We start from the raw sequence: 25,787 nt of genomic DNA on the forward strand, positions 1-25,787 counted from the left end.
CATTTTTTTTTAATATCAAGTCTTTTGTAGAAATTAAATTCCCAGCAAAGATTAAATAAATATAAAAAAGGAAATCAGAAATGTAAATAATTAAAAAATACACTCTCAAACAAAAAAAAATTATTGTTAAATTTTTCATTAATAAGAAAGCGATTTAAAAAACACTATCCAACCAATAATAATTTTTTTATGATTATGTACCATTATATAAATACAAAACGGTTTTTTTTAAATACACTACCCAACTTTAAAGCATTTTGTAAAAATAAATTATTAGCAATAAGAATTTTGTAAAAAATACCGTCTCGAGGTGTTTTGTATGTGATACATTCCCCAACAAAAAAAATTTAATTTACTTTTCCATTGATTTCTGAGGAATATACACTGCCCAAAAAATAATAATATTTTATTATTATGTAACATTTTATAAAAAATACACTGCCCAACAAAAAAATTTAACTTTTTAATAATAAGAAATTTTTCAAAAAAATGTTCTGCCGAACAAAAAATTATTTTTTTTTAGGAACCATTTTATAGAAAATACACTCCTCAATAAAAAAAAATTATAATTAATTATTTTTTATAATGAAGATGATTTTTGAAGAAAATACACTGCCCAAAAAAGAGAATTAAAATTTTTATTTAAAAGTAATCAAAAATGTACATATGAACTGTTTTCTAAATAATACACTCTGCAACATTATATATAATTAAAATTTCTGTAACATACACATAATTAAAATTTCTCATTGATTGCTGAGGAAAATATACTGCTGAAAGAAATTTATATTTTATTAATTTGTAACATTTTATAGAATATACACTGCCCAACAAAAAACAATTAAAATTTTCGTTTTTTTTTAAATATATGAAGCCTTTTGTAGAAACTAAATTCCGGAACAAAGATTAAATAAATATAAAAAAAGAAATCAAAAATGTAAATATAAACTGTTTTCTAAATAATACACTCTCCAACAAAAAAAATTATAGTTTAATTTCTCATTAAAAAAAAACTTTTTTTGAATAAATTACACTGCCCAACTAAAAATAACCATTAAAAAAAGAAAAAAAGTTATAAATATAAAAAGTTTTCTAAAATATACACTACCCAACAAACAAAAACATATATAGCATTTTGTAAAAATCAATTATTACTATGCAGAATTTTGTAAAAAATACAGTCCCCAACAGAAACAAAAATTAAAATTGTTTATTAATATGAGGTGTTTTGTATGTAATTTACTCCCCAGCAAAAACAATTAAAATAATTTTTCCATTAAGATACATCTGGTAAAAAATACACTACCCAACAAAAAAAAAGAAATAAAATTTCTCATTGATTTCTGAGAAAATTATACTGCCCAAAAAAAATATTATTTTTAAAAATATGTAACATTTTCTAGAATATACACTGCCCAACAAAAAATTGTTTTTTTTATGAATTTGTACCATTTTATAGAAAATACATATACTCTAAATTAAAATTTATTATTTTTTAATATGAAGGAGATTTTTGAAGGTAATACACTGCCCAACAAAAATATTTTTTATTAGTATGAAGGCGATTTTTGACGAAAATATACTGCTCAACAGAAAGTATTTTTGTTTAATGAATTTGTACCATTATATAGAAAATACACTGCCCAACAAAAAAATAAAAAAATAAAATTGTTCATTAATATGTGTCACCATTTTTTTTTCTTAATTAAATATATATATTTTATAATAACCTAAATTGTTTTGTTTTGCTAAACTATCGATTAACAATATACAATGACACATTTATTGCCTAGGTTTATGGTACATACTCTTACTGACGAAAATATGTTATTGAATTATGTGTATAAAAATTATTGTTATATGTATTTTTATTATTATTAATATTATATGACGATAATTTTTGTGGAAAATACACTGCCTAAAAAAAAACAAATATTTTAATTATATGGAACATCTTGTAGAAAATATACTGCCTAATAAAAAATAATACTTTTTTATATTCATATGACGGATTTTGGAGAAAATACACTCTTGTACAAAATAAGAAGCGTTTTGTATAAAATACACTCTCCGATAAAAAGTGAAATAAATATAAAAAAAGAAAAAAAAATTATTAATATGAAGCGTTTTCTGAAAAATACATTCTTCAATAAAAAAAAAATACAAATAAAAATTATTTGTTGATAAGGGCCGTTTTATAAAAACTACATTTCCTAATCTACTATTTACCTAACGAAAAAAATATTACTATAAGACATGTTGTTAATAATACACTCCTCAACAAAAAAAAGTTCAAAATATTATTTATATGAGGCTTCTTGTAGCAAAGACACTCCCTAATATTATTATAATTATTGATATAATAATAATAAAAAAAAATCATGTTAATAAAGAAATATTTTTTTTATTAATATAAAACACTAGTAGGTAGAAAAAGCACTCCCCGACAAAAATAATAAAAAATGTATTATATGAAACATTTTCTAAAAAATACACTCTCCAACAAAAAAGAAAGCAATATTCTTCCCCCTCCTCCCTCGCCCAATATAATGTACCTTACGCTCATAAAATCAGACCTAAAAAAATAAAATAAACTACAATAAATAGATAATTTTTTATTTAAAATCGTTTAGGTATCAGGAGTACAAACAGGGCTTGGATGCGCACACAAGACTCGCTCGCGTTTGTCATCTCTTTCCTTCTTATGCGCACTTGATAGTCACTCGACGTCACTCTTTTTTTATATACAAGGTGTTCGATTGTTGAGGCAAACTGGACACCCTGTATATCATTAATTATGGTGCTTTAATAAATTTAGTTACAACGTAAGTCATATTAAGAGAAGTCGTCGGTCGATTCGAATATTTCTTTTAATTGTTTGGTAATTTTGTTGTGAGTCACTGTTCAGTTGGTTTAATTGCCACAAAATCTTGGATAAGTGAGAATGTTTTGGATAAACCTTTAGGCAATAAAACGCTTTTAATTTTTCATAATACTTTCAGAGATATTTAACTTTTTTGTGAGACCATCCTCCGTAAAAACCTGCATAACGTAAAAACTCCTGGATAAACCGGTTTGAGCCCAATACTCATTTCATTTTATTGAAATATGTTTTCCTTTGTATTTTATTAAAGCATCATAAAAGAAATTGCCCCAGCACAAACACACCCACACGATGAATGCAAAAAAAGAACATTGAACAATCAACACATACTTGAACACGAAGTTTTTTTATTGTAAATATTTTTTGCTTTTGGTGTCTATTTTCCTATATACAGGGTGTGATGGCAGCTTTTGGTGGCACCCTGTATAATAGCATGTATGTGTGTATGTGTAGAAATCTGTAAATGGGCATGAAAACTGGTAATGGATGTGCACTTCGATGTTTTAGTCAGGGGGGGCAAAAGTATAAAAAGTGAAATTCCGCATGAAGCGTAATCTATTTTGCTTTTTGTACTTTCTTCAAAGTGTAATTGTAAATAAAGGCGTAAAATTCGATTTTTTTGTTAATTTTTTTGGATGTTTTTTAGTAAAATCCGCTCAAGGTTTGATAGCCAAAGACAAGAGCGGCACCTCGGATCCCTACGTGACCGTGCAGGTGGGAAAAGTGAAGAAACGCACCAGAACGATGCCCCAGGAACTGAATCCGGTGTGGGACGAAAAGTTCTTTTTGTAAGTATCACATAACCGGAAGTGACGTCATCTGAATCTATATGATATGAATATAGGTTTTATAACTATATGATAATTGTTCTATCTGGAAATGCGTTGGAAATTTTAAGATTTTTATTCATGTACTATATGTATTTTTTAAATGTTAGTAAAAACTTATTTTACACTTTTTTGCTAAAAACTGATAGGAACGAAATTATTGACGTTTTTTTTGTTTTTTAAGTAAAGTATTTAAGGGGATTTTTTTTAGAAAACATTGATTTTTTTTTTGTTATTTGTAATAGCTTTGCCATTTATAACATTAATCCCTGACACCCAAAAAAATGCCACAGTAATCTGGCAACAATTTACAACTGATCCTTGCCAACCGTTGCCTTTTGGCAACTCTGCAACATTTAATTCGTCATTCAGTTTCCATTGCGCAACAAAATCTGGGCATATGACCAATAACCTCTGACCAACCAGTGATCATCTTTTTTTTTTTTAAACTATGTTGGCAACAATGGAGCGATTTAACAAAACCAACGGTGTTGCCACCTTTAAATATAATTTTATTCACTTTTTTTGCAGCGAGTGCCATAATAGCTCGGACCGCATTAAGGTGCGTGTGTGGGACGAGGACAACGACCTGAAGAGCAAACTGAGACAGAAACTGACGAGGGAATCGGACGATTTTCTCGGACAAACCATCATAGAGGTGAGGATTAACTCACTTTTTTAATTTCGTTTATTACAATGTGACAACGTAGCATAACATATTGAAAATTATCAAATCATATTATATATATATATATATATATATATATACAAATAAGCTATTTTATATATATATATTTTTATTACATCTTTTTTAAAGAAACTTAGATACCCATCTCATTAATTCATTAATGAATTAAATATTTCAGCTTATTTTCCTGGAATAATCCAAGTGCCTTTAATTAAAAAGCAATTGGCAGTCAAATGCTTGTAATTATAATGAAAATGCATTAATAAATTAATTGATTATTCCAGGCAGTTGAGGCGTAGCTTCAATTACAATATCTAGAATAATTATTAGACAATTTTTAGTAATGTAAATGCCTTAAGTTTCAAAGATATTCTCCTGCTCAATTACGGTCAATCAAAGACAGTCAAGGTACAATTTTAATGAAAGTACCTGAAATGTCGAAAAAAAAATTAAAATAATTGAACCAATTTAAAACTAATTTAATTAATTAGTTCAGGCAGTTGAAGCACAATTTTAATTAGAGTGCCTGAAATTTCGACAATAATTCGCGAGGCAATTTAACATGATTATTAACTGTAATTATTATTAAAATGTAGTAATAAATTCAATAATTATTCCGGGCAGTTGAGGCCTAATTTGAATTAAAATATCTAGAGTAATTTATGGATAATTTTTAATAATTTAAATGCCTTAAATTTCAAAGAAAATCTATTGCTCAATTACCTACAGTTAAAAAAAAAAAAAGAGGCATTTATTTCCAACAGGTTTGTTACCCAATTACAGGAAAGAATAAAAAGAAAAAAAATATAAAAAAAAAGTTTACCAAAATAAGTATAAAAATGAAAAATCAAAATGCTTAACATTCTATGCACTTAAACAGACTATCTATATACATACTAGATAGACTCTGCATCACCTATTTACTTAATACCTTCTATAATGGACATTAAACTGTCAACAAAAATATCGAACCGTTCATGTAAATTATTATTAATTAATTCTGACACATTATATTAATAGGGGATTTAAACAAAATATTAGTCCTAGCGGGATTTACATAAAATAATCTAAAATGCCTAGAGTTTATTCTTGGTACCCGAAAATTTAATCCAGCCAAATTGTGGGACAGTCAATCTTGTTATGAATAAGGTTATATAAGAATTTTATGGAAATAATTTCTCTTCTTTTTGCTAAGGGTATAATATTAAATTTGTTTAAGTATAATTGACTATCCAAACCTCTGGCTGGAAAGACACCTTCCTTTCTCAACCAGAGATACTTGCGCTGAATGCGCTCAATATCATCTATCAGGTACCAAATTAGAGATCCGTATTCTATTTTTGAGCATATGTAAGTGAAAAAAAGTGGTTTTAAAGTATTAATATTTTCAAAGTGCCGACAGTTTCGATAAACAAAACCCAACAATTTGGCAGAGTCAGAAACTATTTTTGCTATATGCTTAGCGAAACTTAATTTTGCATCATAAGTAATTCCCAGATCAATCGCCTCATCCACTCTGGCCAACACAACATTATTTGCTCTATAGTCAAAATTGATTGGCAACAGTTTTCTAGAAAATGAGAGAATAGAGCATTTATTAACATTTAAATATAGTCTATTGACATTACACCAATTCTCTACTTTGTTAAGATTAAGAAGTGGTCAATTTGGTCAAAAGCTTTGCAGAAATCAAGGTATATTACATCAACCTGATCTCTATTATCCAAATGCTGACACAGATACTCATTTAGGCAAGCCAGGTTTACTGTACAGGAGCGATTTTTGATGAAACCAAATTGATTAGGTCTTATGTCTAATTTGACATGGGCAAATATTCTATTATAAAGAACTATTTCAAAAAGTTTGGAGAAATTACATAAGATCAATATAGCTCTGTAATTTTGAATGTCGTTCATCGGTCCCTTTTTGAGTATCGGGGATATTCTTGCAGTCTTCCATTTATCGGGAAATACTGTTGAAGACAAGATAAGATTAAATATGTGGGCAATAGGCCCTGATAAAGCGCGAATACAATCTTTAACGACTTGGTACTCCATGGGTACCTGAGGTCAACTTACTTTTTAGTTTATTAGAGGCGGTGACAATTTCATCTTCCCAAAAATTATAAGAGCAATGTACAGAGTTGTTAATAGTCTGGCTCGATTCAATACCAACATTAATACTAGATGGGTCCGACTCAATTTATACGCTTTGAAAGAAAGTTCCAAATGCATCAACAATTTGCTGTGGATCTTTTATTGTACGATCCTGAACAGCATTACTCCGGGAATACGCGAAATTCCTTTCTTGTTCTGCACATAGTTCCAAAAATCGGAGGAGTCTACATTAATTCGATTTTCAGCTGTTCGAACAGTTCTCACTTAAACGTCATAACCAATTAAGAGTCTGATATAAAAAAAAGTGCTGCAGGTCAACTGCTTGTAATTAATATTTTAATTTCATTAATAATTTTTTGAATTATTCCAGGCCGTTGAGGCCTAATTTTAATTAAAGAGTTTGAAGTTTCAATATAAATAATTTACCAACAAGTACAACTGCCTGACTTAAAAAAAAAAGATTTTTATTATAAATAAATAAAATAATTTTTTTATTGTTTCATATTCGTTTTTGACCATCTTTAAAGATAAAAAAAGACAAGTAGCTCTGATTAGGAGATTTTTAATTAGAAATTCAAGTATTAATTAATTAAAAAAGCAATGAATTATTTTAGGCAGTTGAGGTATAGTTTTAATTAAAGTGCATGAGATGTTATGACATTTACAGCTTAACTGCCCGGAATTGGAAACTAATTTTAATTTAAACGTTAACTATAAATTAATTAAGTAAATATTCCAGGCAGTTGATGTAAGATTTTAATTAAATTGTCTAAAATGGAAAAAAATATCTGCGAGTCAACTCAACTTCATTGCTTGTAATTATTATTTTAATTTCATTAATAATTTAATGAATTATTTCAGGCAGTTGAAGCCTAATTTTAATTAAAGAGTTTGAAGTTTCAAGAAAAATAATTTACCAACAAGTACAACTGCCTGAACTAAAAAAAAAGACATTATTATTATAAATAAATTATAAATAAATGAAATTATTTCAGACAATATGATTTATTTATTGCTATGGGTTCGGATTCCTTTTTGAGCATCTTTTAAGGTAAAAAAAGACAAGTAGTCCTGATTAGGAGATTTTAATTAGCAATTCAAGTATTAATTAATTAATTAATAAAGCAATGAAGTATTTTAAGCATTTGAGGTACAGTTTTAATTTAAACGTTAACTATAAATTAATTAAGTAAATATTCCAGGCAGTTGATGTAAGATTTTAATTAAATTGTCTAAAAAGGAAAAAATATCTGCGAGTCAACTCAACTTCATTGCTTGTAATTATTATTTAATTTTCATGAATAATTCCAGGCAGTTAAGGTGTAATTTTAATTAAGATATCTAGAATAATAATTAACGGACAACTTTTAATAATTTAAATGTCTCATTTCAAAGGAAATCTCTTGCTCAATTACCTACAGTTCTCACTTAAACGTCATAATCAATTAAGTGTCTGATATTAACAAAAAATTACTGCAAGTCAACTGCTTGTAATTATTATTTTAATTTTATTAATATTTTCATGAATTATTTCATGCAGTTGAGGCATAATTTTAATTAAAGAGTTTGAAGTTTCAAGAAAAATGATTTACCAACAAGTATAACTGCCTGGACTAAAAAAAAGACATAATTATTATAAATAAATAAAATTATTTCAGGCTTAATATGATTTATTTTTTTGTTGTAGTTTCGTATTCGTTTTTAACCATCTTTAAAGATTAAAAAAGACAAATAGCTCTGATTAGGAAATTTTAATTAGCAATTTAAGTATTAATTAATTAATAAAGCAATGAATTATTTTAGGCAGTTGAGGTATAGTTCTAATTAAAGTGCATGAGATGTTATGAGATTTACAGCTCGACTGCCCGGAATTGGAAACTAATTTTAATTTAAATGTTAACTATAAATTTTAAGATTTTAATTAAATTTTCTAAAATGGAAAAAAATATCTGCGAATCAACTCAACTTAATTGCCTGTGATTATTATTTGAATTTCATGAATAATTTTATGAATTATTTCATGCAGTTGAGGCATAATCTTAATTAAAGAGTTTGAAATTTCAAGAAAAATAATTTACCAACAACTACAACTGCCTGGACTATAGAAAAATATTATAGTTATAAATAAATGAAATTATTTCAGACAATATGATTTATTTATTGCTATGGGTTCGGATTCCTTTTTGAGCATCTTTTAAGATAAAAAAAGACAAGTAGCCCTGATTAGGAGATTTTAATTAGCAATTCAAGTATTAATTAATTAATAAAGCAATGAATTATTTTAGGCAGTTGCGGTATAGTTTTAATTAAAGTGCATGAGATGTTATGAGATTTATAGCTCGACTGCCCGGAATTGAAAACTAATTTTAATTTAAACGTTAACTATAAATTAATTAATAAAATGTTCCAGGCAGTTGATGTAAGATTTTAATGAAAGTGTCTAAAATGGAAAAAAATATCTGCCAGTCAACTCAACTTCATTGCTTGTAATTATTATTTAATTTTCATGAATAATTTCAGGCAGTTAAGGTGTAATTTTAATTAAAATATCTAGAATAATTAACGGATAATTTTTAACAATTTAAATGCTTCATTTCAAAAAAAAATCTCTTGCTCAATTACCTACAGTTCTCACTTAAACGTTATAATCAATTAAGTATCTGATTTGAAAAAAAATTGCTGCAAGTCAACTGCTTGTAGTTATTATTTTAATTTCAATAATAATTTTATGAATTATTCCAGGCAGTTGAGGGATAATTTTAATTAAAGAGTTTGCAGTTTCAAGGAAAATTATTTAACATTAAGTACAACTGCCTGGACTAAAATAAACATTTTTATTATAAATAAATAAAATGTTTATTTCTTGGTATCATTTCATATTCGTTTTTTACCATATTTTAAGATTAAAAAGACAAGTAGCTCTGATTAGGAGATTTTAATTAGCAATTCAAGTATTAATTAACTAATAAAGCAATAAATTATTTTAGGCAGTTGTGGTATAGTTTTAATTAAAGTGCATGAGATGTTATGAGATTTACAGCTCAACTGCCCGGAATTGGAAACTAATTTTAATTTAAACGTTAACTATAAATTAATTAAATAAATATTCCAGGCAGTTGATGTAAGATTTTAATGAAAGTTTCTAAAATGGAAAAAAAAATATCTGCCAGTCAGCTCAACTGAATTGCCTATGATTATTATTTAAATTTCATGAATAATTCCAGGCAGTTAAGGTGTAATTTTAATTAAAATATCTAGAATAATTAACGGACAATTTTTAATAATTTAAATTTCAAGAAAAATAATTTACCAACATATACAACTGCCTGAAACAACTCTAAAAAAACACATTATTTTAAATAAATTATAAATAAATAAAATTATTTCAGACAATATGACTTGACTATGTTTTTGACCATCTTTATAGACCTATCATTTACTTAGACAAGTAGCTAGAAATTCAAGTATTAATTAATTAATAAAGCAATGAAATATTTTAGGCAGTTGAGGTATAGTTTTAATTAAAGTGCATGAGATGTTATGACATTTACAGCTTAACTGCCCGGAATTGGAAACTAATTTTAATTTAAACGTTAACTATAAATTAATTAAGTAAATATTCCAGGCAGTTGATGTAAGATTTTAATTAAATTGTCTAAAATGGAAAAAAATATCTGCGAGTCAACTCAACTTCATTGCTTGTAATTATTATTTTAATTTCATTAATAATTTAATGAATTATTTCAGGCAGTTGAAGCCTAATTTTAATTAAAGAGTTTGAAGTTTCAAGAAAAATAATTTACCAACAAGTACAACTGCCTGAACTAAAAAAAAAGACATTATTATTATAAATAAATTATAAATAAATGAAATTATTTCAGACAATATGATTTATTTATTGCTATGGGTTCGGATTCCTTTTTGAGCATCTTTTAAGGTAAAAAAAGACAAGTAGTCCTGATTAGGAGATTTTAATTAGCAATTCAAGTATTAATTAATTAATTAATAAAGCAATGAAGTATTTTAAGCATTTGAGGTACAGTTTTAATTTAAACGTTAACTATAAATTAATTAAGTAAATATTCCAGGCAGTTGATGTAAGATTTTAATTAAATTGTCTAAAAAGGAAAAAATATCTGCGAGTCAACTCAACTTCATTGCTTGTAATTATTATTTAATTTTCATGAATAATTCCAGGCAGTTAAGGTGTAATTTTAATTAAGATATCTAGAATAATAATTAACGGACAACTTTTAATAATTTAAATGTCTCATTTCAAAGGAAATCTCTTGCTCAATTACCTACAGTTCTCACTTAAACGTCATAATCAATTAAGTGTCTGATATTAACAAAAAATTACTGCAAGTCAACTGCTTGTAATTATTATTTTAATTTTATTAATATTTTCATGAATTATTTCATGCAGTTGAGGCATAATTTTAATTAAAGAGTTTGAAGTTTCAAGAAAAATGATTTACCAACAAGTATAACTGCCTGGACTAAAAAAAAGACATAATTATTATAAATAAATAAAATTATTTCAGGCTTAATATGATTTATTTTTTTGTTGTAGTTTCGTATTCGTTTTTAACCATCTTTAAAGATTAAAAAAGACAAATAGCTCTGATTAGGAAATTTTAATTAGCAATTTAAGTATTAATTAATTAATAAAGCAATGAATTATTTTAGGCAGTTGAGGTATAGTTCTAATTAAAGTGCATGAGATGTTATGAGATTTACAGCTCGACTGCCCGGAATTGGAAACTAATTTTAATTTAAATGTTAACTATAAATTTTAAGATTTTAATTAAATTTTCTAAAATGGAAAAAAATATCTGCGAATCAACTCAACTTAATTGCCTGTGATTATTATTTGAATTTCATGAATAATTTTATGAATTATTTCATGCAGTTGAGGCATAATCTTAATTAAAGAGTTTGAAATTTCAAGAAAAATAATTTACCAACAACTACAACTGCCTGGACTATAGAAAAATATTATAGTTATAAATAAATGAAATTATTTCAGACAATATGATTTATTTATTGCTATGGGTTCGGATTCCTTTTTGAGCATCTTTTAAGATAAAAAAAGACAAGTAGCCCTGATTAGGAGATTTTAATTAGCAATTCAAGTATTAATTAATTAATAAAGCAATGAATTATTTTAGGCAGTTGCGGTATAGTTTTAATTAAAGTGCATGAGATGTTATGAGATTTATAGCTCGACTGCCCGGAATTGAAAACTAATTTTAATTTAAACGTTAACTATAAATTAATTAATAAAATGTTCCAGGCAGTTGATGTAAGATTTTAATGAAAGTGTCTAAAATGGAAAAAAATATCTGCCAGTCAACTCAACTTCATTGCTTGTAATTATTATTTAATTTTCATGAATAATTTCAGGCAGTTAAGGTGTAATTTTAATTAAAATATCTAGAATAATTAACGGATAATTTTTAACAATTTAAATGCTTCATTTCAAAAAAAAATCTCTTGCTCAATTACCTACAGTTCTCACTTAAACGTTATAATCAATTAAGTATCTGATTTGAAAAAAAATTGCTGCAAGTCAACTGCTTGTAGTTATTATTTTAATTTCAATAATAATTTTATGAATTATTCCAGGCAGTTGAGGGATAATTTTAATTAAAGAGTTTGCAGTTTCAAGGAAAATTATTTAACATTAAGTACAACTGCCTGGACTAAAATAAACATTTTTATTATAAATAAATAAAATGTTTATTTCTTGGTATCATTTCATATTCGTTTTTTACCATATTTTAAGATTAAAAAGACAAGTAGCTCTGATTAGGAGATTTTAATTAGCAATTCAAGTATTAATTAACTAATAAAGCAATAAATTATTTTAGGCAGTTGTGGTATAGTTTTAATTAAAGTGCATGAGATGTTATGAGATTTACAGCTCAACTGCCCGGAATTGGAAACTAATTTTAATTTAAACGTTAACTATAAATTAATTAAATAAATATTCCAGGCAGTTGATGTAAGATTTTAATGAAAGTTTCTAAAATGGAAAAAAAAATATCTGCCAGTCAGCTCAACTGAATTGCCTATGATTATTATTTAAATTTCATGAATAATTCCAGGCAGTTAAGGTGTAATTTTAATTAAAATATCTAGAATAATTAACGGACAATTTTTAATAATTTAAATTTCAAGAAAAATAATTTACCAACATATACAACTGCCTGAAACAACTCTAAAAAAACACATTATTTTAAATAAATTATAAATAAATAAAATTATTTCAGACAATATGACTTGACTATGTTTTTGACCATCTTTATAGACCTATCATTTACTTAGACAAGTAGCTAGAAATTCAAGTATTAATTAATTAATAAAGCAATGAAATATTTTAGGCAGTTGAGGTATAGTTTTAATTAAAGTGCATGAGATGTTATGAGATTTACAGCTCGACTACCCGGAATTGGAAACTAATTTTAATTTAAACGTTAACTATAAATTAATTAAGTAAATATTCCAGGCAGTTGATGTAAGATTTTAATTAAAGTGTCTAAAATGGAAAAAAATATCTGCGAGTCAACTCAACTTCATTGCTTGTAATTATTATTTTAATTTCATTAATAATTTAATGAATTATTCCAGGCAGTTAAAGCCTCATTTTAATTAAAGAGTTTGAAGTTTCAAGAAAAATAAGTTACCAACAAGTACAACTGCCTGAACTAAAAAAAAAGACATTATTATTATAAATAAATTATAAATAAATGAAATTATTTCAGACAATATGATTTATTTATTGCTATGGGTTCGGATTCCTTTTTGAGCATCTTTTAAGATAAAAAAAGACAAGTAGTCCTAATTAGGAGATTTTAATTAGCAATTCAAGTATTAATTAATTAATTAATAAAGCAATGAAGTATTTTAAGCATTTGAGGTACAGTTTTAATTTAAACGTTAACTATAAATTAATTAAGTAAATATTCCAGGCAGTTGATGTAAGATTTTAATTAAATTGTCTAAAAAGGAAAAAATATCTGCGAGTCAACTCAACTTCATTGCTTGTAATTATTATTTAATTTTCATGAATAATTCCAGGCAGTTAAGGTGTAATTTTAATTAAGATATCTAGAATAATAATTAACGGACAACTTTTAATAATTTAAATGTCTCATTTCAAAGGAAATCTCTTGCTCAATTACCTACAGTTCTCACTTAAACGTCATAATCAATTAAGTGTCTGATATTAACAAAAAATTACTGCAAGTCAACTGCTTGTAATTATTATTTTAATTTTATTAATATTTTCATGAATTATTTCATGCAGTTGAGGCATAATTTTAATTAAAGAGTTTGAAGTTTCAAGAAAAATGATTTACCAACAAGTATAACTGCCTGGACTAAAAAAAAGACATAATTATTATAAATAAATAAAATTATTTCAGGCTTAATATGATTTATTTTTTTGTTGTAGTTTCGTATTCGTTTTTAACCATCTTTAAAGATTAAAAAAGACAAATAGCTCTGATTAGGAGATTTTAATTAGCAATTTAAGTATTAATTAATTAATAAAGCAATGAATTATTTTAGGCAGTTGAGGTATAGTTCTAATTAAAGTGCATGAGATGTTATGAGATTTACAGCTCGACTGCCCGGAATTGGAAACTAATTTTAATTTAAATGTTAACTATAAATTTTAAGATTTTAATTAAATTTTCTAAAATGGAAAAAAATATCTGCGAATCAACTCAACTTAATTGCCTGTGATTATTATTTAAATTTCATGAATAATTTTATGAATTATTTCATGCAGTTGAGGCATAATCTTAATTAAAGAGTTTGAAATTTCAAGAAAAATAATTTACCAACAACTACAACTGCCTGGACTATAGAAAAATATTATAGTTATAAATAAATGAAATTATTTCAGACAATATGATTTATTTATTGCTATGGGTTCGGATTCCTTTTTGAGCATCTTTTAAGATAAAAAAAGACAAGTAGCCCTGATTAGGAGATTTTAATTAGCAATTCAAGTATTAATTAATTAATAAAGCAATGAATTATTTTAGGCAGTTGCGGTATAGTTTTAATTAAAGTGCATGAGATGTTATGAGATTTATAGCTCGACTGCCCGGAATTGAAAACTAATTTTAATTTAAACGTTAACTATAAATTAATTAATAAAATGTTCCAGGCAGTTGATGTAAGATTTTAATGAAAGTGTCTAAAATGGAAAAAAATATCTGCCAGTCAACTCAACTTCATTGCTTGTAATTATTATTTAATTTTCATGAATAATTTCAGGCAGTTAAGGTGTAATTTTAATTAAAATATCTAGAATAATTAACGGATAATTTTTAACAATTTAAATGCTTCATTTCAAAAAAAAATCTCTTGCTCAATTACCTACAGTTCTCACTTAAACGTTATAATCAATTAAGTATCTGATTTGAAAAAAAATTGCTGCAAGTCAACTGCTTGTAGTTATTATTTTAATTTCAATAATAATTTTATGAATTATTCCAGGCAGTTGAGGGATAATTTTAATTAAAGAGTTTGCAGTTTCAAGGAAAATTATTTAACATTAAGTACAACTGCCTGGACTAAAATAAACATTTTTATTATAAATAAATAAAATGTTTATTTCTTGGTATCATTTCATATTCGTTTTTTACCATATTTTAAGATTAAAAAGACAAGTAGCTCTGATTAGGAGATTTTAATTAGCAATTCAAGTATTAATTAATTAATAAAGCAATAAATTATTTTAGGCAGTTGTGGTATAGTTTTAATTAAAGTGCATGAGATGTTATGAGATTTACAGCTCAACTGCCCGGAATTGGAAACTAATTTTAATTTAAACGTTAACTATAAATTAATTAAATAAATATTCCAGGCAGTTGATGTAAGATTTTAATGAAAGTTTCTAAAATGGAAAAAATATCTGCCAGTCAGCTCAACTTAATTGCCTATGATTATTATTTAAATTTCATGAATAATTCCAGGCAGTTAAGGTGTAATTTTAATTAAAATATCTAGAATAATTAACGGACAATTTTTAATAATTTAAATTTCAAGAAAAATAATTTACCAACATATACAACTGCCTGAAACAACTCAAAAAAAAACACATTGTTTTAAATAAATTATAAATAAATAAAATTATTTCAAACAATATGACTTGACTATGTTTTTGACCATCTTTATAGACCTATCATCTACTTAGACAAGTAGCTAGAAATTCAAGTATTAATTAATTAATAAAGCAATGAACTATTTCAGGCAGTTGAGGTATAGTTTTAATTAAAGTACATGAGGTGGTATGAGATTTAAGAGCTCGACTGCCCGGAATTGGAAATTAATTTTAATTTAAATATTAACTATAAATTAAGTAAATGTTCCAGGCAGTTAAGGTGTATTTTTAATTAAAATATCTGGAATAATTAACGGATAATTTTTAACCATTTAAATGTCTCATTTCCAAGGAAATCTCTTGCTCAATTAGCTACAGTTCTTACTTAAACATCATAATCAATTAAGTGTCTGATATGAACAAGAAATTGCTGCTAAAGTTAACTACTTGTAATTATTATTTTAATTTCATTTTTAATGAATTGTTGCAGTCAGTTGAGGAATTTTAATTAAAGAGTCCGAAATTTCAATAAAAATAATCTACCAACACATACAACTGCCTGGACTAAAAAAAACATTATTATTATAAATAAATTATAAATAAATAAGATTATTTCAGACAATTTCATTTACTTTTTGCTCTTATTAGAAGATTTTAATTAGTAATGTGCCTAAAATGTAAAAAACGAATTTAAACTTCATCCATATTATCTATCATATATATACTCTTGCATGTCCACCTAGATCTCCCGATCTAACTGTGTTAGACAATTACTTATTGAGGCGAATTAAAGACAGTGTGTACAAAACATGAAACAAATTTAGAACTGTATTTTATAAGTGGTGGACACTTTGACCATTTGTAAAGTTTTTGTTCTTATTCTTTGGTTATAGTCCGGTGGCGTTTAAACAAGTCTTAAGTTTTTTAGGATTAAGATGTTTATCAATCTTTTTATTACAATACCTTCAGAATTTTTAAAAATATTATTATTTCGTTAATAATTCGAGAAGTAAAAAAGATAGCTGAGTGGTTTTGAAGAGTAAATTTAATCTACTTTTCGATTCTGCTATTAAAATTATGCCGGGCCGTTTAAATTTAAACAGTTTTTAATTCAAACGATGCCTCTTAGCAATTTTGCTAAAAACTTTCACGTACCACTCGATATAATATTTAAAAGTGCTGACATTTCACTTTTAAACAAGCAGAATTGAACAAAATCGGATAAGTCTTTTAAAAGTTATTGCCATTTAAACAATTACACTTTTACTACTTTCCTCTACATTCTTAAGGTCGGTACGCCAAAAAGACTTAAAATTAAGACTGACAATTCTCATGATATGGCCGCAATCCACTCGTAGTAACACACCATGTATAGTTCGACCTCTAAATCTAGTCAGCTTCATTTATTATTTCGGCTTCATGGACAGACTGAGAGGCGTTTGCAATGCTTTAGAACCCATTAAATAATCTAATTTTACTACTCACCTTAAAAATATAAGTTAATTTTACTTCTTTTTTTCTAGGTGAGAACCCTGTCCGGAGAAATGGAGGTGTGGTACAACCTGGAAAAACGAACGGACAAATCGGCCGTGTCCGGTGCAATACGACTTCACATATCCGTGGAGATCAAGGGGGAGGAGAAGGTGGCACCGTACCACGTGCAGTACACGTGTCTCCACGAGAACCTCTTCCATTATTTGTGCGAGGAGAACAGCGGCGTCGTGACGCTGCCGCAGGCCAAAGGCGACGACGCCTGGAAAATTTACTTCGACGAGGCGCCGGAGGAGATCGTCGACGAGTTCGCCATGAGATACGGGATCGAGTTTATTTATCAAGCGATGACGTGAGTTTCGTTTTTTAAGAATGAGAGGGTTAAAAGTGCGTTTTTTAGGCAGTTTTTGACCTATAAACATCATTTTCCAGAAGAAAGAACTTAAATCTCCCTATTCCATATATATGGTCTATCGATCGAAAGTCAACGACACGTGCGCCAATTAGATCGATTTTATTATTTAAGTTAAAAACAGCAGTTTTCCAGTTAAAATTTGACGTTCGAATCTTTCTAATACAAGACTTATGAAAAAATCATTGCTCTCATAATTATTGTCAGAATACCCGAAATAAAAATCCCATCGTAAAATCCATTCGATTATACAGGGTGTAAAAAAATAGATGCCAAAAACTTCAGGGGCTGATTCTTGGGTAAATTTTAAGAAAAAAACTTTATATGAACGTATGTTCTAAAAGTCCTAACTTTTGAGGTACCGGGTGGTAAAGATGGAAGAAAAATATATGTTTTTTTTACAATGCTTGTAGATATTTTAGTAATATTGGGTATGAATTTTCTATGCATCAAAAGGCATGTTCTGAGGCTCACTATTTTTTTTAATTTGTATCAGTGACGTTCGTGCAGGGTGTAAAGTAAATATTTTTAATAAAAAAACTGCTGCTGGTACACCACTTAACCTTTTAACCTTCTTTGGTTTTTTACTTAATCTTTCAAATAATGTATTAACCTGTTAAATGTCTGCTGATGTCTTGCCTCCTTTAAAGTAGGAACTTTCTTGTGCAATTTTGATCCGTTTCATCAAAATGGCAAATTATTTAAATGCAGAAATGACCGATATGTATTTTGTTTATTGTCTTGCTAACGAAAATTCATTGCAAGCGTCTAGAATGTATGTTGACATGTATCCTCATCAACGAATGGCACTTCAGCATACTACTAAGAGAAACTAGAACTTTTCAACCAAGAAATTATGATTGTGGTCGCCAACGCGATATTAGAACACCGGAATTGGAAGAAGCAGAACTTAATTCAATTGATGAACAACCTGACAATAGAAAAATTGGCCTGCAGTTACATGTCAATCATATAACGGTATGGACTATTTTAAAGGATCAGTTATTATATCCATATCACGTACAACGAGTCCAGGCTCTATTACCACGAAATTTTCCTAGGCATCTTGAATTTTCTCGTTGGATGTTAGAAGTCATTAAGCAACACAGTCAGTTTTTAAGGCAGATTCTGTTTACCAACAAAGCTAATTTTTCTAGAGAGGCAATGATTAATTACCATAATATCCACATTTGGTCAGATGAAAATCCCTATGCCATAGTTGAATCTTCTCACCAACAACAATTTTATTTAAATGTATGGGTTTGAATCATTGGAGACCACCTTATTGGCCCATATTTTCTACCACAGAGATTGAATGGGGTAACATACACTCGTATTCTCCAAGACATACTTTCAGGACTTCTTGAGGCGGTACCCCTAGATATTGGAAGAGTTCTGCCCATTTTAGTTTATTACCACGTCGGTATTTAGAAGAAACATATCCAAATCGTTGGATAGGCCAAGGCGATCCTCAGTTTTGGCCACCTCAGTCAACAGATCTGAATCCACTAGATTTTACCACATGGGGTCATTTAAAAACTTTGGTGTTCAGGATTCCGGTACTGGATATTGATGACTTGAGAAATCGAATCATTAATTCACGTGAGGAATTTTTTATCGGATTCGTCGACAAATGCCGCGACGTATAGACTTTTGCATAATGGCAGGTGGTCATTTTCAACATTTTTTATATTTGTATAATTTATTTTTTTTTCATTTGGTTTAAAACAAAAATTAGAATCACATCTAAACATTAATAATAAACACGTAATTTATTTAGGTAGATGGATTTTATTTTTTTAATCGAATACGCAACCTCGGACAAAAGAAAGTCAAGAGATCAAATTTGCTCAGAAATAAATGAGAATTACAAAAACGAAACAAAAATTTAAAAAAAAAGTGGCATACCATATTTTTCATTTAAAATATCACTGATATGTCACTGGTACAACTAAAAAAAATTAGTGAGCCTCAGAAAATGTCTTTTGATGCATAGAAAATGCATACCAAATTTTATTAAAATATCTACAGGGGTTTTAAAGTAAAAAAACTTATATTTTTCTTTAATCTTTACCACCCGGTATCCCAAAAGTTACGCCTTTTGGGACATACGTTCAGTAAAGTTTTTTCTTAAAATTTACCCAAGAATCAGCCCCTAAATTTTTTCCCATCTATTTATTTACACCCTGTATAGTATACAGAATATAAGGAACGTCATTTAACTCTTCCTTAACTTTTCTTTGGGCTCAATCAGGAATAGTATGTTTATATTAATACCATTTTGCGTAAAACATCGATTCTGAGCGATATACGTAGAAAACAAACCTTACTATATAATAGCGTCAATAAAAAAATATTACCTCCTCGTGCAATCGACTACAAATGCGAACAAATGCGACAAAAGTCCTTGCCGTTTAATAAATATTTTTTGTTTTGTTTTTCTTCACTTGAATTTTGTAAAGTAAGCAGGATTATTTGGCGTTTAGCCGAGATGATGCGTATCGAGGTGATTGATGATCGATGGTACGTTTTGAGTCGTTTTTAATGATACTTCCTTATACCTGTCTCTAGCAGTTTTCGAGAAAAAAAATATTTTGCGTATTTTTTATTAACAACCAAGGATAATCCAATTGTTTATTTCTCGGCTATTTAATCTAAAATTTTTCATTTACTGGCGAAATGGCACCAGTGAAAATGGTGAAAACTCAATTTTTTTCAATGGAACACTCTATATATTATTTTATTTTCTAATACATAGTCAAAATGCCTTTAATTTAATATTACACATTCCTATACCTAAGTAGTCACGTTTTAGAAATAAATACTCATTTTCATGAAATTTGATAATTTTTAACATTTTTATTTTGTAAATTACTTAGTTAGTTATGAAAATGTCACATTGGTTTAATAAATGACAGTGACATTTTTAATTAAAGTATTACCGTTATATTTTATAATAAACTTAATTAGCAAAAATGAGCATGTAGAAAATTTAACACATTGTATTTAGATTTACAACCAATGGATAAAAAAAGCTATTTATATATAAACATTTACTTTTAAACATTTACTTATAAACAAAATACTTCGTTAGTTATACGTAAAAGCAGAAAAAAACAGTATTATTCTAGGAAATTTTTAAAAGAACCCTGAAATTTTGGAATTTTATTTCCACTGGTTTTTGAGTGGACATTTGGTAAAATTCTTTTATTAGAAAGATTCGAACATCAAATTTTAATTAGAAAACTGTGTATAACACAAATAAGAAAATAAAACTTTGTATATTTTTTAAAAGACGCTGAAACAGGTATATTAAATTTTTTCAGGAATAGTTGTAAAAATTTTCAGAATTTTGTTGCCGTTAGTTTTTGAGTTATAGGCATTTTGTAAATTAAAAAAAAAAAGCCAAATATTATTGTTTTTTTCTCGAAACCTTGTCGATTTTTTGAAAAACGCTGAAATAGGTATCTTGTTAAATTATTCCGGAAATATTTTTAAAGATTTTGAGAATTGTATGTTTACTGGTTTTTGAGTTTTAAGTATTTTGTGAAAATTTTGGAAAAAAATCGACTTTAACAAAAATTTTCTGTTTTTCTTAATATTCTGTATACTTTTTGAAGAACTTTACAATATGTGTCCAGTCAAATTATTCCGGGAATATGTATAGAAATTCTTTAAATTTTGTATCGAAATATGGGCATTTTGTAAAATTTTTGATAAAATCGACCTCTTCAATAAATTTTTTTTTTCAAAATTCTGTGAATTTTTTGGAAGAAGTTGAACTAAGGTATCCTGTTAAATTATAAGAATATGTGTAAGAGTTTTCAAAATATTATTTCTACTGGTATTTGCGATATAAGCATTTTCTGAAATTTTGAGAAAAAAAATTATTTTTTTCTTAAAATCCTGTATATTTTTGAAAAACGCCGAAAGAGATGTGCAGTCAAATGGTTTCTGGAATATGTATGAAAATTCAGAATTGAACTGCTACTGGTTTTTGAGTTATGAGCATTTTGTCAAATTAAAAAAAAAAACGATCTTTCAATTTTTTTTTCTCAAAACCTTAAACATTTTTTTTACAAATACTGGAATGTGTGTCCAGTATCAAATCATTAATCAAATAATCCCAGAAATACGTATAGAAATTTTTAGAATTTTATTTTTATTAGTTATTGAGATATGGGCACTTTGTTAAATTTTGAAAAAAAATAACGTTTCTAAAAAAAAAAAGTTTCTCTAAATTTTGTTGATTTTTTGAAAAGCCCTAAAATAGGTGTGTAGTTAAATTATTCCGAGAATTCGTATAAAAATTTTTAAAATTAAATATTTATTAGTTTTTGAGTTATGAACATATTGTAAATTTTTGAAATTAAAAATTGATTCCTTTGAATATGCTTATATATGAATATGTGCAGACATTTTCACAACTTAATTTCTACTGGTTTTTGAGATATGGGTGTGAAAAAATCGACGTTCTCCAAAAAAATTTTTTTTTCAACACCCTGTATATTTTTTGAAAAACAGTAAAATAAAAACTGTTATTTATTATACCATTGTGACATTTTCATAGCTAAGTAATTTGCAAACTAAGAATTTTTAAAATTATTACTTATAAAGACATAGCTAAAGTATAAAAATATTTCTTTAGAAAATAACAGGGAATTCCATCTGGTCCACATCTAAGTTTAAAAGACATTAAATTTAGAACTTCAATTATTTCCATAACATTAACACAATTTTGAAAAACAATTAATAGAATATTTTCCTCTAGGTTTGTTATATACACTTGAAAAAAACTTCTGGTTATTACCGCTACCATCAAATTCAACTACTTGGGACAACATACAATTCTGTTATTTTTTTCCTTAATAAATGTCCCAAATGACGTGGAATTATCATTTATGTTAGACTTTATGCAAATTATATCATGTATTTTTTCAGTTTTTTACTTTAGCTTACAAATGTTTCATAATCATGAATATTACTTTATTATCTATGTTTTATGAAGTCATGAAACAACTTTTCCAATCAATACCTGCCAAGTTTTTAAAGTCATAAAAATATTCTTCATAACTTCTTTTGAACTTTTAAAATTATTGCTGTATAATGGCAATAACGAATCTATAGCCGAGACGAGTCTACTGTTCTTTACAAAGTTAAATTGACAAATATCATTAATATTAAGACATTAGTTGGAGATATGTTATTATCCTATACCGTTAAACCTAATTTTTAATTTTTCTATTGGTGTCCACCTTCATTCCAGAATATTATAATCTTCTGTTATAATTACTTTAATGATTTTATTTTAATGCCTGCTAAATATGGAATCTATGGTATTACAATGTAATTCATGAACTTCTAAATTAGATTGAGGAGCTATATAAATACAAACCAAAATAATAAAAAGCATATCAATTTTTACTTCAATACACGTGTATTGTTAATATATAAAAAATTGAAAATTTTTTCACCTCGTTTTTTACCTGTTTCTTTGCACCTGTTCGTTTTATATACAGGATGGTTTAGTTTAGACGTTTTCATCATAAAATTTTTCTCAGAAATGTTTAATAATAAAGATTAAACATTCATAAGAAGTTAAGAATAATTATTTGTTTATTTATCATAACTTTTAAACTACCAGCTCAATTTTAATTTATATTTCGCATGCAGTGTTGTAGTGAATTGTCAATAACAGTTTTTAAAATACTTTAGTTTAATTGTACAGAAACGCCAGTTAAAATGCTGCAAAAACTTTGAAAAAAAACATTTAAAAATAGACTTGAATCTTAAATTAAACCTGTGAAATAAAATAATGACTTAAGGTAACTTCACCTAGCAGATTTGAGGCAAAAAAGGACCAACTGCCTCCGTATGTTACGCCACTGGCAATTTTTTTAAAAATTGACTTCATCAGTTATTGACAATTCACTACAATAACCTGCATGCAAAATTTAATTAAAATTGAGCTGGTAGTTTACAAGTTATGATAAATAAAGAAATAATTATTCTTAATTTTAACACCCTGTATTATCTTTGTTATTAAACATTTCCGAGAAAAATTTTATAATGAAAGTTTATTTCCTTTTAAATTCTCTATCACTTATTAAAATTAATGACGTTTAAACTGCACCACCCTGTATATATATACATTATAATTTCATAGACCTACCTCTTAAAGTCTTTGTTCAACCACGTTTCGCTTAATATTATTATAAGTTAAGTGTAAAATTAATGGTATGAAGTGTATTAAGTGTAAAATCTTTATCTAGACTTACTCTGCTGCAGTAAATAATTATATATTTCTCCTGTAAAAATTGCGTGATGAAAAAAGGGTACTAAGAAATTTAAAAGGTATTACGGTTTATGTATTTTGTAGATGTGAATATTCAATTTCAATTTATTAAATATCATTATCAATATTATTATTATTATTATTCTTATCCACCTGCATGAACACCGAACACAAAAATGAATGTTATTTAAAAAAAATGGTGATAATCGGGTAATTATTAACTTAAATCTCCAGTCATTTTCACTGCCTGTCGACGAAGTACCTATGTCCAGGAGTACCGGCGGTAATGAGCACCTTGTTGGCGAACATCAACGCGTACTACGCCCACACGACCGCCTCCACCGCCGTCTCGGCCAGCGACCGTTTCGCCGCCTCCAATTTCGGCGTAAGCATACCAATTCCTCACGTTTAAACATGTAGTAGCCAAAAACCCAATTAATTAAAATGACTCGCCCTTTTACGGTATATAGAAAGAGAAGTTTGTCAAACTGCTGGACCAGTTGCACAACTCGTTACGGATCGACCTGTCGATGTACCGGAACAATTTTCCCGCCTCCAGTCCGGACAAACTGTTGGACTTGAAGTCGACAGTGGATTTGTTGACCAGCATCACGTTCTTCCGCATGAAGGTGCAGGAACTTTCCAGTCCGCCCAGGGCCAGTACCGTGGTGAAGGATTGCGTGAAGGCTTGTTTAAGGTGAGTCGTTGTAAGAGTGACTTTTGAGTGAAATGTTTAACATAGAAGCGGCTTTAAAATAGTCCTCAGGAATCCCTTTTTAGTCGGGTCAAAGAATTATTGAAATATTTCCACTAGTTCTTCAGTTATGCCCAAAAATTTCTGCAATGAGAGTTTAGAAACGTCTAATTTATGTTAATAATAATAAGAATAATAATAAATCGTCTTTTATTAATCATGCTTCATCTTGGCCTACATCTATTACATAGATGTAGGATATTACATTAAAAAACATGAAAATTGAAAATTACTTAAAATCTAAATACGTCAGGATGTTTAATGTGTGTCAAACAACATGTTTATTTTATATTTAAATTAATATAACACACTTGTTACGATTAAACAAATTAAAGCTAGCAGATAAATAGAAAGATCGTTACTTTGTCGCTTAGGACGTCATTCCAGGTGAGTGACACTTTCTTTAACCAACTCTACCTAGTGGCATGCTCTCATCAAAATGCCGGGTTATAACGGAATATGAGCTACGAATACGACATTGACAGAAAACATCGAAAACATAGATATTGAATATCGATGTCAACATCGACACCCACAAAACATCGATGGTCGATGATCGATGGAAATTTTACATCATTTTAAATATTATTTATGTAATTCACTAATTCTCTCTTTGCTTGATTACTGTGACGTTTTGTATTCTGATTCCTTGACTGAAACAACTGCTTACTCTATACAAAAACTCCAAAACTGCTGTATACGTTTCGCATTCAAAATACCATTTAGGAATCATATTACTCCCTATTTAAATAACAATTTTATTTTGAATATGAAAAATCGTAGAAAATGCCATATGTACACCTTTATTTATAACATTTTAAAAACTGGAGAGCCTCTATATTTAGTAAATAATTTTAAAAATCATCTTCATATGTATAACACTAAATTTATAAAAGAGTCTCACAGCATAGAAACACAACTTTTCAAAAATCTTTTGTTTTTGTAGCCTCTCAACTTTGGAATAAATTGCCTGAGCATGTTAAACAATTTTCAATAGGGGTATTTAAAAAATATATTCAAAATTATCTTCTTGAAAAACAGCAATGGAATGCTTAATTTAATTTCAAATAAATATAATTAAGGTGTTAAAAACCATAAAAATAGCTGTCTACATTTTTTTATAGGCCTTTGGTATCCGCTCGCCTCTTGTATTGGCCAGGTTAATAATCATTATTATTATTTGTTTTTATTTATTTTT

At 27.4% G+C, this 25,787-nt stretch overlaps 1 protein-coding gene across 9 annotated transcripts in view; it reads left to right on the top strand.

Moving 5' to 3' along the window:
• The window catches only part of LOC126741325 (protein unc-13 homolog B), a 353,601-nt gene that overhangs the window by 289,836 nt on the left and 37,978 nt on the right, over positions 1-25,787 (top strand). For all 9 annotated transcript variants that reach the window (XM_050447729.1, XM_050447724.1, XM_050447728.1 and 6 more), the window contains 5 exons: positions 3,531-3,672; positions 4,243-4,369; positions 17,161-17,480; positions 24,070-24,220; positions 24,306-24,532. In XM_050447729.1, the coding sequence (XP_050303686.1) occupies positions 3,531-3,672; positions 4,243-4,369; positions 17,161-17,480; positions 24,070-24,220; positions 24,306-24,532 (967 nt within the window). The remainder of the gene's footprint in view (positions 1-3,530; positions 3,673-4,242; positions 4,370-17,160; positions 17,481-24,069; positions 24,221-24,305; positions 24,533-25,787) is intronic.

The sequence above is a fragment of the Anthonomus grandis genome, chromosome 10 (assembly GCF_022605725.1).
Source record: "Anthonomus grandis grandis chromosome 10, icAntGran1.3, whole genome shotgun sequence".
Classification (NCBI taxonomy): Eukaryota; Metazoa; Arthropoda; class Insecta; order Coleoptera; family Curculionidae; genus Anthonomus; species Anthonomus grandis.